Raw genomic sequence first — 19212 nt, 5'->3', positions numbered from 1 at the left:
CCATTATGATCTCTCCTAGAAGTAAAGGGAATTAAGGGTTACGGGGAGCGAGCAGGAATTTGGACATGAGTCTAGGTTCGGATCGGTCATGGCCCTGTGGGTAGCGGAGCGGGCCCAGGGGCCGTGTCGCCTGATCCTGCTCCTATTTCGTGTGTCTAATTCTGTTAGATTCAGGGGATGGTTCTGTGATAGTAGATTGGCGGTTAGGATCAGATCAGCCATGATCTTACTGAATGGCGGAGCAGGCTCGAGGGGCCGATTGGCCTACTCCTGCTCCTATTTCTTATGTTCTTATGGTAAAAATAATCCTACCTGTCCTCATAACAAACCAGTCTAATGTGTCTCATTAACTTTGGGGTGGGTAGGGAGGAAAGTGAATGGTGGTACCGGGAATGGATATTCCTTTGACTGTTCTGGAACTGGAACACAAACTGATCCCCACAAAGGATATGCTTTAGGATACTGAATTAAATCATCCTTTGACAGTAAGATAAAGTGCACCCCGGAATTAAAGGAGGTTTAACTTTGGAAATAGTTCCGATTGTGCTTGCACTTGGTGTGAGCTCAATTCTGAAGCAGTTCTCAGGTTTATCATTTCATGACTCACCTCATCTATGGTATAGCAATAATATTGGAGAACAAATCTGAATCATTGTCTTTATAGATTATGTGTAATCATTGGATAATCATCTGATTTTAATGATGTTACCGCCGCAAATGTTATTGACTTCCAATTTAAAACTTAATTCTGTGGCTGACATTAAATATTAATGTGGCTTGAACATTTTCTTTCAACACAATCTTCTTTCATGAAGTAAATAATATTTTAAGAAAGTTTTTGTGAAAGGTAAATTTATCATGCCAAGTTTCAACTTATTCCGTATTTTAAGTATACCCGCAACTTTCCAGTATAAAAAGCCATCAATAAAAAAAAATGGATTCATATGTATGCAAAACTGCTGATAGAATACATTTAAAACTATTTTGCAGTTAGGGAAGTACTAATCAATTTGAAATCAAAACACAGGAATTTGAAGAACCTGGCACATAGGGTTCAAAACAGGATGGGGCAAAAAAGAGAGGGAGAAAGACCACTAGATTGTAAAAGAAAAACCATCATTAACTAAACACCAAAAATTAAACAGCTGTTGTGTAAATGTAATTTAAGTTGTTTTGATTAAAGTTGCACTGGTCATGAATTAATCAAGCCATTGTTTTGCACTAATGTTGTGCTGATCTCACTCTTATTCATGGCACACTTTCATCTGTACTTTGAAAGTGCAATTTGACCAACATAATGAGAAATTAACATTAGATGCTGAAAAACCAAAGAACTGAATGAAGCAATTAAATTGCTCAAACTTTGCCCACTGACACAAATGTACTAACCATTTCTTAGACTTCAGTCGTGGGGGTGGATTCCTGGGAATGAGGAAGAGTGCTCTCATTGGGTGCATGTCGCAGAGGGCTAAAAATAGAAATATACAAGAACAGTTGCCTGAGCTATAATATTCCATCAAATAAACATAAATAAAAAATGAAAATTGTTGATTTATTTCATGAAATTTAAATAATGAGGTTCCTCTGCCAATTCTTCCACCTCCTCTTCTTTCCAAGGGCCTCCTATGCAAGTCAAATGGAAGCACAGATTTTAGCCCAGAAATTATAATGAAACTATGGCCCGTATGAAGGGAGATTCCCTTCTCCTATTGGCTGGCCTGGCCCACGTGATCCCAGGGACGCTTGCGAACTGCATGCGCCTGAGATACATGGGCCCTGCGCATTTCAACTGAGAGGCCCAGGAGCAGAGGTGTCCGGACCTCGGGAGCCCTCAGGTAAGCTCGTAGATTTTTGTCCGATAGGAGGCATCTGCACACAGGAAGCCTCCTATCGGAAATTACGGGCCTACATCTTTTTTCAGGCAACAATCACTTTGATTTATTTTCTTAGCATCTCACAAATTACATCTTAGACCACCACTGAATGTATTCAAACCAACTGTGTCACTCAACATTCTTCCATTTCATATCTTTGATATAATCATCAAGGTAAGGGATGTTGGTGCTAGGAATGGAACATACTTCCATTTTGTGCACTTAAGATCAACATCTGGTACTCCCAGGTCAGTTGCAGAGGTCAAATAAGACAGCGAAGGTCCCCACCACTCTCCAACAATGTGCCTTAACTCCAATCTTACAGGATCGTCCCCTGTCCTACTCTGGCATCAGTTTTCCCATTCACAGCTGATTCATGGCAAATCAGAAGTCATTTCGTGAGGCTCCCCAAAGTCACCTAATTTAGGACTCATAGCCAAAGAGGAAAACATCATCCCATCAGGCTGACTGGATTGAAATTTTGGTGTCTCAGATAAAAATCGCAGCGTTTCATTACACAGTCCCACATTTAAACATTTCTTACGCATTTTATGACATTACTTACGAGGTGCTCCTTCTGCCATTTCGATAGCTGTGATCCCCAATGACCATAAGTCACTCTGCAAGAAAACAAAGATATTAGCATCCCATTCAGCTTTTAATTCTGGAGTCATGGTATAACTACACAAAATGATTCCATTCTGCTGCACATAAAATTAATACCCAAGTAAAATTGTAAATACAAATATAAAGCAATGGTTTATATTAATTGCATGCATACACAGAATGTAACAGGTGTTAAGCACAGGGTTTCCTCCAGCAAAGAGGGGATACTACACTGAAATTTACTAACAATTTTGTGATGCATACCATCTATGGAATCTTATATTGACCTAGTTACTGGAGAAACCCATAAGCCATCTTCCTAACTAGTGTACAAGAAATATTAACCATTAAGGTCCTAACCAGAAACTCCTATATGGCTGAGCAGTACGAGGTGGCGCGATTTTATTAGTGTCATTAGAAAAACTACGATAACAAAACGCACCAGAAGAATACAAAAGGAAGAGGTTAAGTCAGGTGAGGAGTGGAGCACCCCAGGGATCTGTGCTGGGATCTCTTTTGCTTTCTATTTACTTCAAAGATTTGAACATAGGCACAAGAGGAATGGTAGCAAAGTGTGGATACCATCAAATTGGAAGCATGGCAAACTGTGGGGAGGAATGCAGGAGGACATAGATAGGTTAGTGGAATGGGTAAATAGCAGAGAGATGATGAAAGATGCAGTTTAATGCAGAGAAATATGAAACAGTACTTTAAGGAAAAATGATGTTGAAATTGTACAAAACAATGGTGAGGCTACAGTTGAGTACTGTATGCAGTTCTGGGCACCCCACTATTGGGAAGATGCTACAGTCATGGAAAAGGTATTCTGAAAATTCAGTAGAATACCAGAAATGAGAGGATATACTTAAGAAAGGCTTGAAAGGTTGTTTTATTTCCCCACTGGAACGGAGGTGGTTAAGGGGCTACTTATTATAGAGATTTTTAAATTTAAGGAAGGTTTTGTTAAGGGTAAATAGTGAAAGATTGTTTCCACTGATTGGCAAATCCATAATGGGGCATAAAGTTAGGATCATTACCAGAGGAATGAGGAAATAATGAAGTATTTTTTTCCACAACAAGGATTATTAGACAATGGAATGTTACTATAAATGGCTACTGAGGCAGAGACTATAAGATACTTTTTAAAAGGGAATTGAATAAATATGTGAACATTAAGAAAATATAAGAGCATACAGGGAAAGAGCAGGGAAATGGGAATAGAGTGGATAGCTCCAGCTGAAGAGCTAGCATCAGCACATGCTTGGATGGGCTGAATGGCCGCGCCTTCAGTGCTGTAACTTCTAGGATAGATCACGCTGTTTCTATTTGAAGATTACCCTCAGACCTGGTGTGGAGAAGTTATTGCGCCTGAAAGTGCAAAGGAGATCAATTAACAGAGTTGAAATGATGATGAGTTCAGAAATACCCCAAGTTAATAACTGAACTCTGATATCAATTCAACTCTCTTATGCTGTTCAACACAATAGGGAACAGAAAACTACAGGAAGTACACCTCAGCATTCTGTATCAATTCAAAAAATCAATGTGGTGCTCTTTTCCCCTGGCCTCTTCTCTGCTGTGGGAAACCATATAAACATAGTGACCGCTAAATCTCATATGCAACTACAAACAGAATTAACATTTTTCATTATTAAAAATGGTAGTTGCAATAAAATTGTGCATTATATTTTCAAATAGTATTAAAGAAATGTACGCACCCATAATTCACAACATTTTGGTAAACTAATAAGAAGCAATCATGTTCTTTTATACTAATTTGGTGTGGAATTTTTTCTGGTGTTATTACAAGGGTAAAAAGCAAACTATCACAAACAAACACTTTTCAAAAACAAGTTAAAATTATTTTAAAATTATAATTTGGATTTGAAATCAATGAAGTGAAGCCCAAGTGGAAAACTAGAAAAGCTTCTATAAAATGATTCTAACCATAGTAAAGTTTGCAAATTCTTTGGGGGAGAAATTAGTTGTCACCTCGTTTGGGGTGCTAAATTTTGAAATCTTGAATAATTAGCGCCAGGCGCCAATGAATCTGAGGTTCCCTTAAATTGGCTGTTAGCGCTCCAGGAGAGAGCTGGAACGCTAAATGAAGCACTAATGACCTCATTAGGGTGCTACAGAGGCGCTACCAGCAGGTCGATAATGAATTTCAGGTGCAATGCAATCGGGGAGGTTTCATCATTGTGCCGATCCTCATTATTAGCATTGCTGGCTGTGAAGGTGACCGGCAAGCAACTCAATCCCCTGATCGTGATGGCTGATCCCACTCCCAGGGAGAGAGCTCATCGTTTCACAGATGAGGCATTGGTCGTGGGAGTGGAGCAAAGGAGGGCAGTGCTGTTCCCGAATACTGGAAGGAGGCCACTGCCCCAGGTCTGCAGGGCAATGTGGAGGGAAGTGGCCCAGGAGGTCTCGGCCAGTAGTGTGGGCGAACGCAGCCTGACAGTGCCGGGAGAAATTCAATGACCTCACTCGGGTGGTCAAGGTGAGTACATGCTTCAACAGGTCCTACATACCACCATTTGAACCTCAGTCTATACACACTGCACAAACCACCACGCCCCCACCAAGCATCTGCACCTACTTAAACTCACATCCACATCTCAGGCCTTGCCTACAATTCACAGCTATTCAACTAAGGCAGGCATATCTACCAAACATATAGCTGGACTCTGACTCACACATTCGTTTCTCTTGCAGGCCAAGATGGCCCACAATAGGAGGGAGCACCAGCGAACAGGCAGCTTTCAAACCTGGAGGGGCGAGTGCTGCGACTCATCGGGCAGCAGGTGGTGGGTGCCATGGCCCCTGGCAACGTCGAGCCCCTTGGGGGCAACAAAGGTATGTTCATCCCCTCTCCTTCTCTCATCCCACTTCCCCCTCGCACCACAAGCCTTTCCCACTTTCCAGCTCCTGGTACTGTCTGCATTTTTTGCTCCCTTCCTGCCCCCTCTCTCACTTTAAAGTGAGTATTGTGCCTTTATGTTTTCAGAGAATCAGCAACCAATGGCCAGCCTGTCCCTCAGCCTCCCACTGAGAATAAGAGGACGACCAAAGCACCGCGTCTCTGCATCTATCACTCGCAGGCGCCACCTTAGATACTGGCACAACGCGATCTTTAGAGGCAAGTTTAGTAGAGGGGTCTGCACAGGGTGAGGCATTGGGGACGAGCAGGCTGCAGCAAGGCCAGGGGGAAAGGGTAGCTCGGGAGCCAGCTCCCCGGAGGACGAGTTCGTGCATGAGTTCTGCTGCACAGGACTCAGATGAGGAGCCGTTCTCAAGAAGGGTGATGGGCATGCACACCGAGAGGATAGGTGCAATGGCAAGGGTGCCCGAGAGCCTGGCGGCAATGGTAAGGAGTGTGGGGGAATCCGCCTCCAACATTGCAGAGCTCTGCACACACCATGGGGCCCATCCTTGGCAGTCTGCTAAGGATGGTGGACTCGGAGACCGTGGGGACCCAGACCTCATGCCGCGTGTCATAGGCGATGTGGCAGCATCCACTGTAGCACAGACGGAAGCTACGCAACGTCTTAGTGCACTAATGCAGTCAATGGTTGATGCCATCCAGTCTCAGACTGCTCTCATGCAGTCTCAGCTTCATGGCACGAAAGCTCTGACTGCTGCCATTGTCGCTGTGTCTACAACAGTCCACCGGGGATCTCACGGTGTCACAGCAGCCCAGCAATTTGTGATACAGCAGACTGGTAGGGATGCCGAGGTGCAGCCCTGGGGGAGTAGCAGTGTGTCAATGGAGCAGGAACCTGCTGTGCTCTCGGTGACAGCATTCCTGCTCCCACCACTGCCGCTCCACCATTGCCCTTGTCGGTGCCTGTCATCTAGCCAGCCCAGACTGCCGCCACCCATCCTGAGGTGGCGCAGTGTACAGCCAGGCCTTCCAGGCCCAGAGCTGAGTGAGGGTGTCCTACAAGGCCATCTGTAGTTTCTGGCATCAACACTCAGCAGCCTTCCACCAGCCCTGCTGCAGCCACTGGGGCGACACTATGTAAGAGCACTAGATTAGGAAAAGGCACTGTAAAGAGGGCAAGTAAGGGTTTGCACAAGGGTCATTAGTTAATATTGTTGTTTTATATATGTGGTAACTGATTGTGTACAAATTTATTATTGGAATGCTGCAGAAATGGTGATATGTCTCATTTCAGCATTGGGGTGTGGAATTGAATGAGAAATTGCTGGAATGATGGGGACTGGATGAGCAACCGGCAAGAGGCCTCGAATTCATTGGAACCGAAGTCTGATGAGGCGGTCATGGACCGCCCTTCCACAAGGCCGATGGGGTGGCTGGGGCCTCCGTCACTGCTGTTCACGCTCCTGTTCCTCGCCCAAGTCCTCCTCCTCTTGAGGTGGTGCAGCTATGCCTGGTGGCAATGGCTATGCCCTCATGATGGCCAAGTTGTGCAGCATGCAGCAAATGACGATGAAAAGGAACACCCACTCAGCCGAGTACCGGAGGGCTCCTCCCTATCGGTCAAGGCAGCAGAACTGTTGCTTGAGCACTCAGATGGTCTGCTCAATGATGTTCCTGGTGGCAGCATGTCTCTCATTGTATCAGTGCTGGGGTTGCGGAGGGGAGTCATGAGCCGGGTGGGGAGCGGATAGCCCTTGTCTACCAGCAGCCCTCCGCTAGCTTGATGTGGTGGTTGGAACAGAGTTGGCGCACCGGTCTGGTGCAGGATGAAGGCATCGTGGCTGCTGCTAGGATAGCGGGCATTGATGGTGAGGATGCGCAGTGTGTGGTCGCACACCAATTGTACATTAAGTGAGTGGTAGTCTTTGTGGTTACGGAATACCTCAGGATTGTTATGAGATGCCCGCAAAGCAACGTGCGTGCAGTCAATGGCGGCCTGCACCATGGGGACACTCGCTATCCTGGCAAAGCCACATGCACGCTCACGCTGCTTCTCTCTGGTCATGGGGAAGGAAATGTAGACCCTTCTCCTTCTATACAGAGCATCTGTGACCTCGTGGATGCAGCAATGGACAGCTAACTGCGATATGTTATATATGTCTCCTGTTGCACACTGGAAGGATCCACTAACGTAGAAATTGAGGGCGATGGTGACCTTGACTACCACAGAGAGATGTGGTGCTCCTGATGTGAGGCTCGAGGTCTGGCTGCAGGAGGTGGCAGAGCTCTGTGACCACGTCCTTGGTGAAGCGGAGCCTTCTAAGACACTGCTCCTCGGTGAGACTGATGTAACAGAAATGCTGCCGGAATACCCTGGGAAGGTAAGGCCTCCTGTTGAGAGCCCTGTTGACCCTCCTGCCACAGGCCACATTTTGCAATCTTTGTCTCTGCCTCCGCTGCCTACGACAGTGACGCTTGTGGGCGAGGTCCAGTGCCAGTACAGCCCCCATTAAATTATGGAAATGTTGGCCTATCAAATGTAACCCATATGAAAGTGATACATTTTTCTCAGCCAGAATACTCCTTCAAGCTGAAAATGCTGGAATCACTGAAAACGCCCATTTGCCTATATCAAACTGACAAGGCAGCATTCTTTGCCGACTAAAAAAAAATGGAAGTTGGCGACTTTATATAGCGCTCATCCAACCGCCTTCCGCCTCCTCTACCTGTCGTTGCTAACGGCAGGCGCTCAAGCAAGGGGGGCAAGAGTGAATTTCAGAGCCGAAGCACTGCGCACCCAGATGACATCATGATCTCAGGGTGCAGGAGAGCGTGGCGCTAGTGGTTACCGCCGCCGTAAACCTCCACCTCAATTTCACGGGCGGCGGTACTGTCGTCGCGCCCAGTCGCAAAGTGCCCCCACAGGCTTTAACGGGAGGCGCTAAGGTGCCCAATTTCTCCCCCTTCATCTTTATGATTTCAGGGTTAAGTATTGAATTACTTAAGTAAAATGTATCTCCTGTTGCAATACCCCAAGTCACTGAAATATAGCATCTACTTTGGCAGCACTGTTGTACTCAGTGGAATTTTGATATGCATATACAGCACTAGAAGAGTTTTCAACCAAGAAAAACACACAAAAAAAGGAGACATGGCATTAATCTAGTCAAGGTGTCTGATTTTCTCCTAAATGTAAACCTGAGCAGCATAAACAATTCATGCATTCACCAATCGGTTATGTAATCAGTCGGGTATAATTGTGGTTAAAGAATAGAAATAAATCACAACTCAACTAGCAACTGTGCCTGCTCTATGAAGTCTGATTTAATATTAACAGAAAACAAATACCACAATGAACAAAGATTGGTCACTAAAGTCCACCGTCAAGAAAGTACTTGCATTTATATAGTGGCTGATCACTCAAATACCCCAAATCATGCCAAATACAATGAATCACTCTGAAGTGCACTGGTCGTTACAGAGCAGTCATCTTGCACACAGCAAGAACCTACAAACAAAGATGAACGACCAATTAATCTGTTATTTTCTGGTGCTGGTTGAAGTAACAAGATTGGCCAGGACACTGGAAGAACTCTCTGCTCCTCTTCAAATAGTACCATGCTGAACCACCGGGACAGGCAGATGGGTCTCATGCAAATGACGGCATACCAAATAATGTAGTACTACCTTAATACTGCACTGAAGTGTCAGCCTGGGTCATCTGTTCTAATGATTAACCACTAGCAGTATTTATGTCCACAATCAATTATTTTCTTTCGCCCATCCAGAATTTAATATAGTTAAACCCAAAAGTACGTAAAGCTTTTAGAATTGCTGTGCAATTAGCATGTCATCCGTTTTGACTAAACTTTAGGGGAACAGATTCATCTCTCTCAATGTAATTTTTTCGCTCCATCAATCCTAAGTGAAAAATGATTCAATTGCTACTGAAATTCCTTCCTGCACGACACTTGGAATCTTAAAACAATTCTGCCACCAGCTCACCATTTTTACTGTAAGTGTAAGAAATTGAACCACGCAGATGTTCATTTGAGAAAAAAAAAAGGGAAAACATTTGCAAAAAAGGTGCAAGGAGAACCACAGATTTGGGTCCATGACAGGAATGCCCCAGTGTAACTTCAATAAAAAGAACAAGGCTATGACTTCACCAGCCTGAGAGCCAATCTGGTGACAACAAGCTTTTGGGTCAGTGCTTTGCATGTAGACTGCTTGCCTGGGTAAGGTGCTTCGGGAACAGCTCTCAAGCCATTTTGAAGTCACAGCCCATGCACCTTCCAATGGATAGGTTCTCATGTCAGTAATGTCACCAACAAAGGAATATGTGGCTGCCTACTGCTCAACAAATTGATGCGGTTTTAAAAAGTAAAAAATGCAAAACACAAAGTTTTCTTCCTCAACTTACTTTCCCCCTTCATTGATGACGTCCTCAAAATAACACCAATCAGAATGTCTGTTGCAACTGCCTGGCTGAGAATCTTAAGAGGTGCACGTGGGCATTGAAAGAATGAATGATCTTGCAGTTATGTCCGAAGCTATTCACAACCAATGAATTACTTTTGAAGTGCAGTCACTTTTGCACACAAGCATGGCAGCTGATTTGAGCACAGCAAAGTCCCATAACAATTAGACGAATGACCAGTTAACCAGTTTTGGTAGGAGTGACCAGGATACCAAGAAAGCCTGCTCTACAAAAAATGTCATATATCATCTTTTACATCCACTTGAACAGGCAGACAGAGCCTCAGCTTAACATCTCATCCAAAAGAGAGCACCTTCTACAATGCAACATTCCCTCAGTACCGCACTGAAGTGGTAGCCTAGATTATGCACTCAAGTTTTCCCTAACCAGAGTTGCCTGCTCAGGTGGGCCTAAAAGATCCCACGGCACCATACAAGAGGAGCAGGGAGTTCTCCTCATGTCCGAGCCAACATTGCTCCGTCAATCAACACTATCAAAAAAAAATCTAATCAATCATTCACTGGCTGTTTCGTATTCCTCATTGTTCCGAATTACTTGGTTTGTAAAGCACTTTGGGATGCAAGTTTATTCTCCTCTTATCTTACCCCCACTGAAACAGTCATTTACACCTTTCCTCACCTCTAGAGTTCATTTTTCCAATGCCATCCTTGACAACTTCCTGACTTTCACCCTCCATAAATTCCAACTCATCCAAAACTCAGTGACGTGCATCTTGTCATGTAAAAGGCCACACTCTCCCTTCACTCCCATCTATGTTAGCTCCCTGTCTCCAAATGCATCAAACTTAAAATTTACAAATCCCCCTTGGCCTTGCCTTACCTCTATAACCATCTCTCCGCTAAGCCCTCTACCATGCCTGCTAATCCTCTGATTCTGACCTTCCGTGCACCTCCCAGTCACTCCACTCCACATTGGTGACATATCCTTCAACAATGTCAGCTCTAGCCTGAAGAACTTCTCCCACCTGTCTGTCTTTAAAATCCATCTCTTTAACCTCTTTGGTCACCTCTCCTTGCTATCACGAAGGCTCACCGTCTCTTCCTCTGCAAAGGCTTTAGGACATGCTTAAGATACTGTATAAATGCATGGGATGGTGGTAGTTGTTGTTCAAACAGGATTTGGCAGTGTGACCCAGCTCATGGCCCTCAGGTTTAAGGTTGGGAAAGTGGCTGCTGTAATGGGGATCAGGAGGGATGGGAAACATGAAGGATCTGGAGGTGACATGGAATTCAAAATTAAAGAGAAGGCAGCCAACAGACTCAACAATGTCATGGCAGGTGGTGGCCCAGATGAGAAGGAGTTCGAAGTTAGCACGGTTAATTTTTTTTTTTTTTTGAGAATCATGGAGGTTGGCAGCCGAGTTGAAGGAAGAAGGAAGTGTCTATGATGGAGACAAGGAAATGACAAGATTGCATTGTTGGTGATCGAGATCTTTGAGCATCAAGGCCTCAAATGATGGTAAGGTTGTGTGGTTGTGATTAGCATTTTATGTGCAGGGTGAGGTTGAGTGAGGTCAAAAGGATGGAGAATTAAGAGGGAAGGGAGGAGTCCAGGTTCAGCTTTAAGTCACCAAAGTCATTGGCGCTCATTGCGCAGTCTGAGTGAGGATAATAGGGATGTAATTTCAGTGAACACCAGAGGGCTTGGGAATGCAGTAAACAGAGGACCTTCAAATGGAGGCAGGAGTAGTAGGTTGAGATGTGTGAAAAAGGAGAAAGTGGCAGAGGATTAGAGACAGGTTTAAAAGGGATTTGGAAAGCATGGGCTGCATGGTATTTTTGACAGGAGACATGGTGAAACATGTAGCTGGTTGAAGCCGCCTCGGTGATAGGGCATTAGTTGCTGTCAGCCAGGTTATCAGTGCAGGGGTAGGATGCTGACTTGTAGCAATCCTCATGTACAGAGGCGTTCCTGATCTTAGCCATACAGCTTGGTGGAAGTGGTAAGCAGGTGCCATGCATTTTTCCATTGGATGTGGACAGTGCCTGGCATATGGAGGCTGAATATGGTTCTTACCTAGCGTTCGAACTAAAACTGTACATGGTTGTGGAATTTTTTTTTAAAATGTGCACATCTAACATCCGCTCACACATGTGCAGAGCCATTTATCCATAAAAATACAGCAACTGAAATCTGGGCTTTTGTTGTCCGATTTTAATTTCTCAACATTACTGGATAGCGACCCTTGAAAGTAGACTACTGATTCAAAATTCAGACATGTGGTCAGCCTGGGACCAAATTTGGAAAGGAGGGAAAAATTATATTAAAAAAAAAATCAGGAATCTTGCCCACTCCAAAAAAAACTGACGGGGAATATTTTCAATACATTAGGGATAGTTTCTAGTTTGTCTGCTTTATGTGGCTCTGGTGAGCACATCTTTGTTTTTAGAGCAACACTGTTTCCATAAATCGATTTATTCTTCACCCACTGCATTTACTGTAAACATGGACAGAAGTATTCTTTTAAAAGCACTCTGGAACTGGAGAGAGCCAATTGATACTGAAACCAGTGAATAGACATACCAAAGCTGTAGGTAAATTTTAGCCTGGAAAAAAATGGATGGTATAGATCTGTGCACCACAGCTAACAAAGAGTACAAATTGACCACCATTGTATGTGGTCTTTCAGCTTGTAACGCCAGCCAGTTTTTTTTTTTTTAATACTCAATCCACAAGAACAATTACAGCCTAAAATTTACCAAAGTGGTGCAGCCTCTGTGCTCTAGGAATTAGAGAGTTTGTGTAACACGTTATTGTTTCAGTAGATATACAATGCCAAGCCGGTCACAAATCAACCACTGACCTTCGAAACAGTGAACGGTAGTTTATGCAGTGACAGAAGTATTTTTTTAAATCTGAAACAGTAGTTGGCTACATAGTTTAAGGCAATATCCAATGTAAATGGGTTGTACACATCTTTGCTTATAAACGTTAAAACCAACCCATCATGGGGCAGCACAATGCACCAGTGAACTGGTGAGAACACAGATTCAGGCATACACACTCTGACATTCCTGATCTCCACCATCCCATAAAATGCCAGAGAACAGCCATTTCCCAGGAGGAAATACTAGAGATCAAGGGCTACTCTGGACAACCCTCCATGATCAGTTACAGAGTAGCATTGCCAAAGGCATGCTAGAATACCCATTTTATTTTTCAGAGGAAAAAGCATGGAGTAACCTAGGAAAACATAAAATACAATTGGTGTCAGGATCCTGAACTAGCAGGGACAGCCAGGGCTCCTGCTCCCGATCACTATACGCTTACTTACCACTAGGCAGAGTGCATGCTGCCCAAACCCCCAGTTGAAATACCTGCCTAGGCTCATGTGTGAAAAATGACCAATTGACAAAATGCTGGGGGATATCCAATGTTCAGGGAATTGCATCCCAGTATGTTAGTGTCATCAGGATATTAGAGGACAAAATAAATGAAAAATGCAGCAACCACATTACTGTAATTTCATTTCCTTTGTAGTTTAGTTTTCTTTTAACAAGGCAAAATAAAATACATCCATCTTTAATAAGTTATTTTGCATTCACCAATACATTCAGCTGTTCGTTCAGCGTGGAAGTTGAAAAGCTACAACCCCATCACCTAGAAGTAAAAGGATTAAAGATGGCAGCAAATGATTGTTATTTTTACTCTTATCTTTGTTATACATTTGCATAAAATTGGATTTTTAAAAGATCATGAATTAGAAAAAAACCAAATTCAGACAGCAATTTCCATTCTGGAAGTGATAAAATGTAACATCTTACTCTGTAATCATATGTTGCATCTGGATTCTCATCACAAGCAATGACCTCTGGTGCCATCCAATAGGGTGTCCCAATAAAGGTATTCCTTCTACCAACAGTTCTGTCCAATTGCGCACTAACACCAAAATCCACTGTAATGAAAAATTCAGAGCACATAGTAACCCGGGTAGTTATAATACTATGAGTGGTAGGATCAGTATGCTCAAAGTACAATAGGTGTTCACAAACTCCATCTTTACATTAATATATAAACATTAGGGGGTTGAATTTCTACAGTGGTTCTCCAATCTCTCACTGTAACTATAATATAAGATCAGCGGAAACCCCAGAGAAATGGCATTTACACTGTTTCTCTGGGATTACCACCGAAGTTATGGCGGGAAATATGAAGAGCCCCCCCCACCCCCCCCAGAAATGACTGTCATATAAATACAAGTAGTTCCATTCCATTCAACTGGAAAATTACATGAAATTGTAGTCTACATATCTAGAGATCCAATTTACAATTAACACTTCTACTAATGAAACTTTAAAGATGAGCAGGTGTTCATGCGAATACATAATTATGTTTGGACAAACTCCAGACACAATCACTGTAAGCAACTGGCTTGTGAAACCTTAAGTCTCATCTTGGTTTACAGTAAGAACAGGAAGTGCTCATCAGTGACGAGTTGACCACAAAAAGAATTCATCTCAAATTAGTTCAAATCCAAAAACTATTTCCATTGTGAACAAAGTTTTAGATGAATCCAGCTTCGGCAAAGCCACACCCACCCTGTGTGGACATGCGACTCATTAAAAAGACTATTTCATAACACCAAATGATTTACGTGGCATAGATTTAAGCTGCAACTCTATTATAATTTCTTCACCTATAAGGGGGGGGGGGTGAAAGGCTTATGAATGTATGTTGTTCCCCATACTATTGTTAGTAAAACAGGAATTAATACATGAGCGATCTGCAGTTTGTGCACTGTTGATGCACTTTATCTAGGCTCCTGGTTCAGTGAAAGGCAAGATTCACAGGCATAGGACAGTACCAGAGTTCTCAAACTGCAAAACTGCATACTCCATCACAAAGCGTGAAATAACTTAAAAGCAAATGGTATGGAATACCATATATTCACAAGTAAATCTCTTCATTTCTGGAACTAGCAGGACTATGAGTTATTGTGAAACTAGGAAAATGTGGGATTAGGACATCTAACTCAGTCCTGCATTAATTTTGCAGATGAGATAAAAAGAACAAAATGGCAAATACAGTTCTAATGAAGTGTCTCTAACCTAAAGGTTAACCAATCTTTTTTTTCCCCCCGATGCTGACCAACCCATTATGCATTTCTACAAATTAGTTTTACAACATCATGCTGTAGGTTCAGTATAAGAAGGCAGATCCAACATGTAAAACATATATGGCTAGTCTGGGTTTTACACTCCAATCATTGCACAGCACTACATATAGATACATTTGAAGTTTGTACCAACCTCAATATAAACTCATACTTAACCGTAAGCAGTAAAGAAGTTGTCTATTTGTTTTGAACCTTCTATCGAACTAGTTCTATGCAAGTATGCATACATAAATATTCTGCGTATTGCTTTTGAGTGAACTTGTGTTATATATCTCAGAAGTTGCACTATATGTTTGAAATTTACGTGAGTTATTTTAAAATTCAGGCTTCCAGTTACCTATTGTTAATTACATACCCAGCTTCACTTCAGCATTTTCTGTCAGCAATACATTCTGCCCTTTGATATCACGATGAATGACATGGTGGACATGAAGATGCGACAGTCCCTAAACACAAAAACAAATATGCACATGATTTATATTCTTCCCTGCACAAGATCATTGCAAGGGGAGGAAAATAACCAACATCTCTAGATGGACATTCTTGCAAATTTCTTGCTTATTTCATAATTTTTGTACATTAACTTTTCTAAAACCCACTTATTATAATTAATAAACTGAGAGACATCGCAATTATTAAAAAATAGGCACCAGATAGAACTGAAGAGAGTTCCAGTTGTATCTAACACAGTAGAATCCAACATGTGCATTTTATAACAGCTACAGAGCTAGTCATGTAAGTTATAGCTTAGAATTCGGCCACAGTAACTATGTACCTCTGTCTGGGACTGCCGAGATGGGAAAGGGCAAATTTCACATGAAACTAAGACACTACTCAAGTTTTCCAGTTGAAACAATCTTCTTGCGTTGTCCACAAAAGGAGTATTAATATTAAAATTCTGCACAGACTACAACAGCCAAGAAAAGAAGCAATCAGATTGTATGCAATGCCTGAATACCTCTGCATTTTAAACACATTTCAAGGTCTGAAGGGCACTACAAATGGCAGCTGGCCCAGATTGCCAACTCTTATTCTGAGAAAATTCCTGTGAAGGAAAGAGTTTAGAAAGTAATTTTGGCAGGTTTTACTAATTTGAAAGATACTGAACAGCAGAATTAAAATGTTATCTAAAACAATGAACAATTTATGCATTTTTAGCAATACATGCATACAATTTAGTTTAAGCCCCATTATCACTAATATATCCAGGAACTGTAAGATTAGATTGTTAATCTATTATTAATTGTCCACTTTCTTCAAATTCAACACACCTACTCCCCTCAAAAGTTTGAATACAGGCCAAAATACTGAAACAGGCTCTCTTAAAGGATCTGTTGTTATTAAATCTGTCAAATTTAAGCAATGCAAATGGCTTTTCTTTGCTTGGATAACTTGTGTTCTTTCACCTTTGTCATCAACACCTGCAAGCAACCAGCCTTTGGATTTTGTTCAAGATCCATGCTCACCCGGAGTATCTCTCTGCAGATGTATGCAATCCAGTCTTCCTTCAGGGAATTTCCTTTTGTGTTTTTCACCAAGTCTGTAATGGATCCTGCACCACAGAACTCCATGACAAGCTATTAAAAAAGTTTTGGAAAATAGAAAATGTAAGAAGTTACTTCAATTGTGCAAATTAAGATCTTCTTTCAGTCTTGCATCTCTTTCACAAAGATTTTTTTTCTATTCTTCGGGGAACAAAATACTAAACACCTTTTTTTTCTTATTCCTCTATACACTGCTTTGCGTTAGATATAGATAATCTTGTAGAAGTTGACAAATATTTGTGCAAAAGAATGGAATTCTTGAGATAAAATGCTAGAAAACCCTGTTCTCTATTAGTGTATATATAAAGATTTAAGACCAAAAATGACTTGAGACACTTCTTTTTTTAAATGGCTTAACCATCTTTTAAACAGAGTATTATGTATGTGCCATGGAGAATGGATATGTTTGGATAGTGAAGCATATGGTATAGCATACGGGGCAAGGTCTCCAATGAATACAGAACAGGTCGCATTGCATAAGGAATTTGCCCACACTATTTAAAATGTCAGCTGCTGTTCAAGCTTTTAAGTTTATAGCTTTCAAGTTCTGTATTATGCAATTTAGCTAAATGGCAAAATTATCTCTCATTCTTATTCATTTTATATTCATTTGACTTAGTTGGTAGCACTCTTGCCTCCAAGTCAGAAGATTGTGGATCAAGTCCCACGCCAGGATTTGACCACATAATATAGGTTAATGTTCTACTGTAGTTCTGGGGGAGAGCTGTGCTATTTTTCAGATGAGACATTAAATTGAGGATTGAGGATCAGACCCATTTGTCTGTTAAACTAGACTTAAGAGCCCATGACACAATTGAGGATATGATGAAGTGCTATGTAAATGTTCTTTTTATAATCTAAATCTGCAAAATATAGAAAATTAGATATTTTTAAGAAGTGATTTAATAACTTGTTCCACCACAGTTTATGCAGAACTGAATGAAGGTGAGCATTTAACTTAAATGCTTGAAATAGAGGATTGTGCTGGGAAGACATTAATCTCTCCTCCCCATAAATGACTCATTTTTCCTTTTTTTAAAAAAAAAGCCTAATTAACAATGTTCTAGCACTGTTTCTATATTAATACTTAAAGATTATTGGGATAGGAGCACAAGAGAGATGAGTGGTTAGTTTCATACGCTGTAGTCAACAGAAACACAGTTAGACAGACTTTATATACACAAAAAAAGATATCATTTTAAAGGTTTTATCTTCAGCACTTGAGCATGATTACATTAGCCAATTCAGCTTATTATTTTGGTCTTTCTTCACTGCAGTAAAATTCAAAAGTTCAGTGCCAGTCTTCTATAGCTTACTTTTTCTATATTGTATGCAAGTTCTATTCCACGCCCCAGTTAATTTGTTTTTTCCCTTTTTTTTTGATAACACTCCTGTGAAGCGCCTTGGGATATTTTATTGCATTAAAGGCACTATATAATTTTAAGTTGTTGTTGTTTACAGAATGTTTGCTTTACCACAGTTGCATCCAGAGAATCCAAGACCTACCAAAGGCAGCACATTCTGTGAGCGCAGGCCCAAATGGCACCACAGATAGTGTTCTACCACAGATAGGCAGGCTGAGTGTTTCAACAGACCCAATGGAACAGTTTTGAGCTTGTTGCCCTGTATGAATCTTCCTCAGCCATTGGAGAACACCAGATAGATAGCTGTAAATTCCGACTTAAAAACAGCTTGTTGTTCTGCTTTATGAATCTTCCCTGCAACAGCAGTGGGGTTATTTATACACCACTGGGACACTGAGGAACTATTGCAGAACCACTCCTTGTTCTGAAATATAAGACACTTTTATATCAGTGCTGCAGCGCCAGGAAAAGAGTGTTTAAGTGCATTCTTGTAACCTCTGAACACCATACACCTCTTAATGTCCCGGGAGGGCACAAAACTCAATTGAAAGACAAATTGTTTCAGTTATTGATAACTAACAAAATTACATTGTGCCATGAATGGTCTTTTGGTCTTGATATGATGTGATTTTATTTAAAATTTTCAGAATACATAAAATGGCAACAAATGCATTAAGTTTAAAGTAACTAGTTCAGCTGACAAAGAATACAATAGCCCAAAGATACAGGTAAACAAGTTAAAGAGAAAAAATGAAAACACCAATCCAGTTCTTAAATTTACAATCATTAAAGTCAATCTTTCAAAACACATATTGAAGGTGTTGACCATAAATATAGGCTTGAATATAGCATCACACAGGGGTTTAATTCAAAAGGACAGAAGATTGAGGGGGTGAAAATATAGCCACAGAATCAACAAGATGGAAGACACACAAGCATTTCTAAAAATTGAAAGCTACAATTTCCTGAAAAGTGACGAGTAATTTGAGAACGAGCAGATGGATAGACACCCTTGAAATCCTTTGCTTATCCAATAAAAAGCAACATGGTGTGGGATGCAGATGACATTATCAAAAACAGTTCATGAGCTGCAATCATTTCTAAAGCATGCTTACACAGAAATTGCATTCAAAAGTGCGCTATTTACCTGGATCAAAATCATGTTTTCTGTGCGCACACCTACATATGGCCCAAATGGTTTTGAAAACTATCACAGAGAAATAAGACAACAAAGTGAGGGCTAATTCCAAGCTCATGCTACTGTTGAGAACATTTTTTACCAGTTCATTTGTAACATTTATGTTCATAAATCTCAAGCGC

General features: G+C 41.6%; 1 protein-coding gene across 1 annotated transcript in view; it reads right to left on the bottom strand.

Annotated features, from left to right (window-relative positions):
- The window catches only part of LOC147111749 (mitogen-activated protein kinase kinase kinase kinase 4-like), a 536567-nt gene that overhangs the window by 231878 nt on the left and 285477 nt on the right, over positions 1–19212 (bottom strand). Inside the window, 5 exon segments of the mRNA XM_085998951.1 lie at positions 1390–1468; positions 2440–2494; positions 13633–13763; positions 15340–15430; positions 16451–16561. Of these exon segments, the coding sequence (XP_085855077.1) occupies positions 1390–1468; positions 2440–2494; positions 13633–13763; positions 15340–15430; positions 16451–16561 (467 nt within the window).

This window comes from Somniosus microcephalus, chromosome 10 (genome assembly GCF_052327205.1).
Source record: "Somniosus microcephalus isolate GS21.2 chromosome 10, FLI_Smic_1.0, whole genome shotgun sequence".
NCBI lineage: Eukaryota > Metazoa > Chordata > Chondrichthyes > Squaliformes > Somniosidae > Somniosus > Somniosus microcephalus.
The sequence above is the reverse complement of the archived record's forward strand: the minus strand, read 5'-3'. Positions and strand labels throughout refer to the sequence as shown.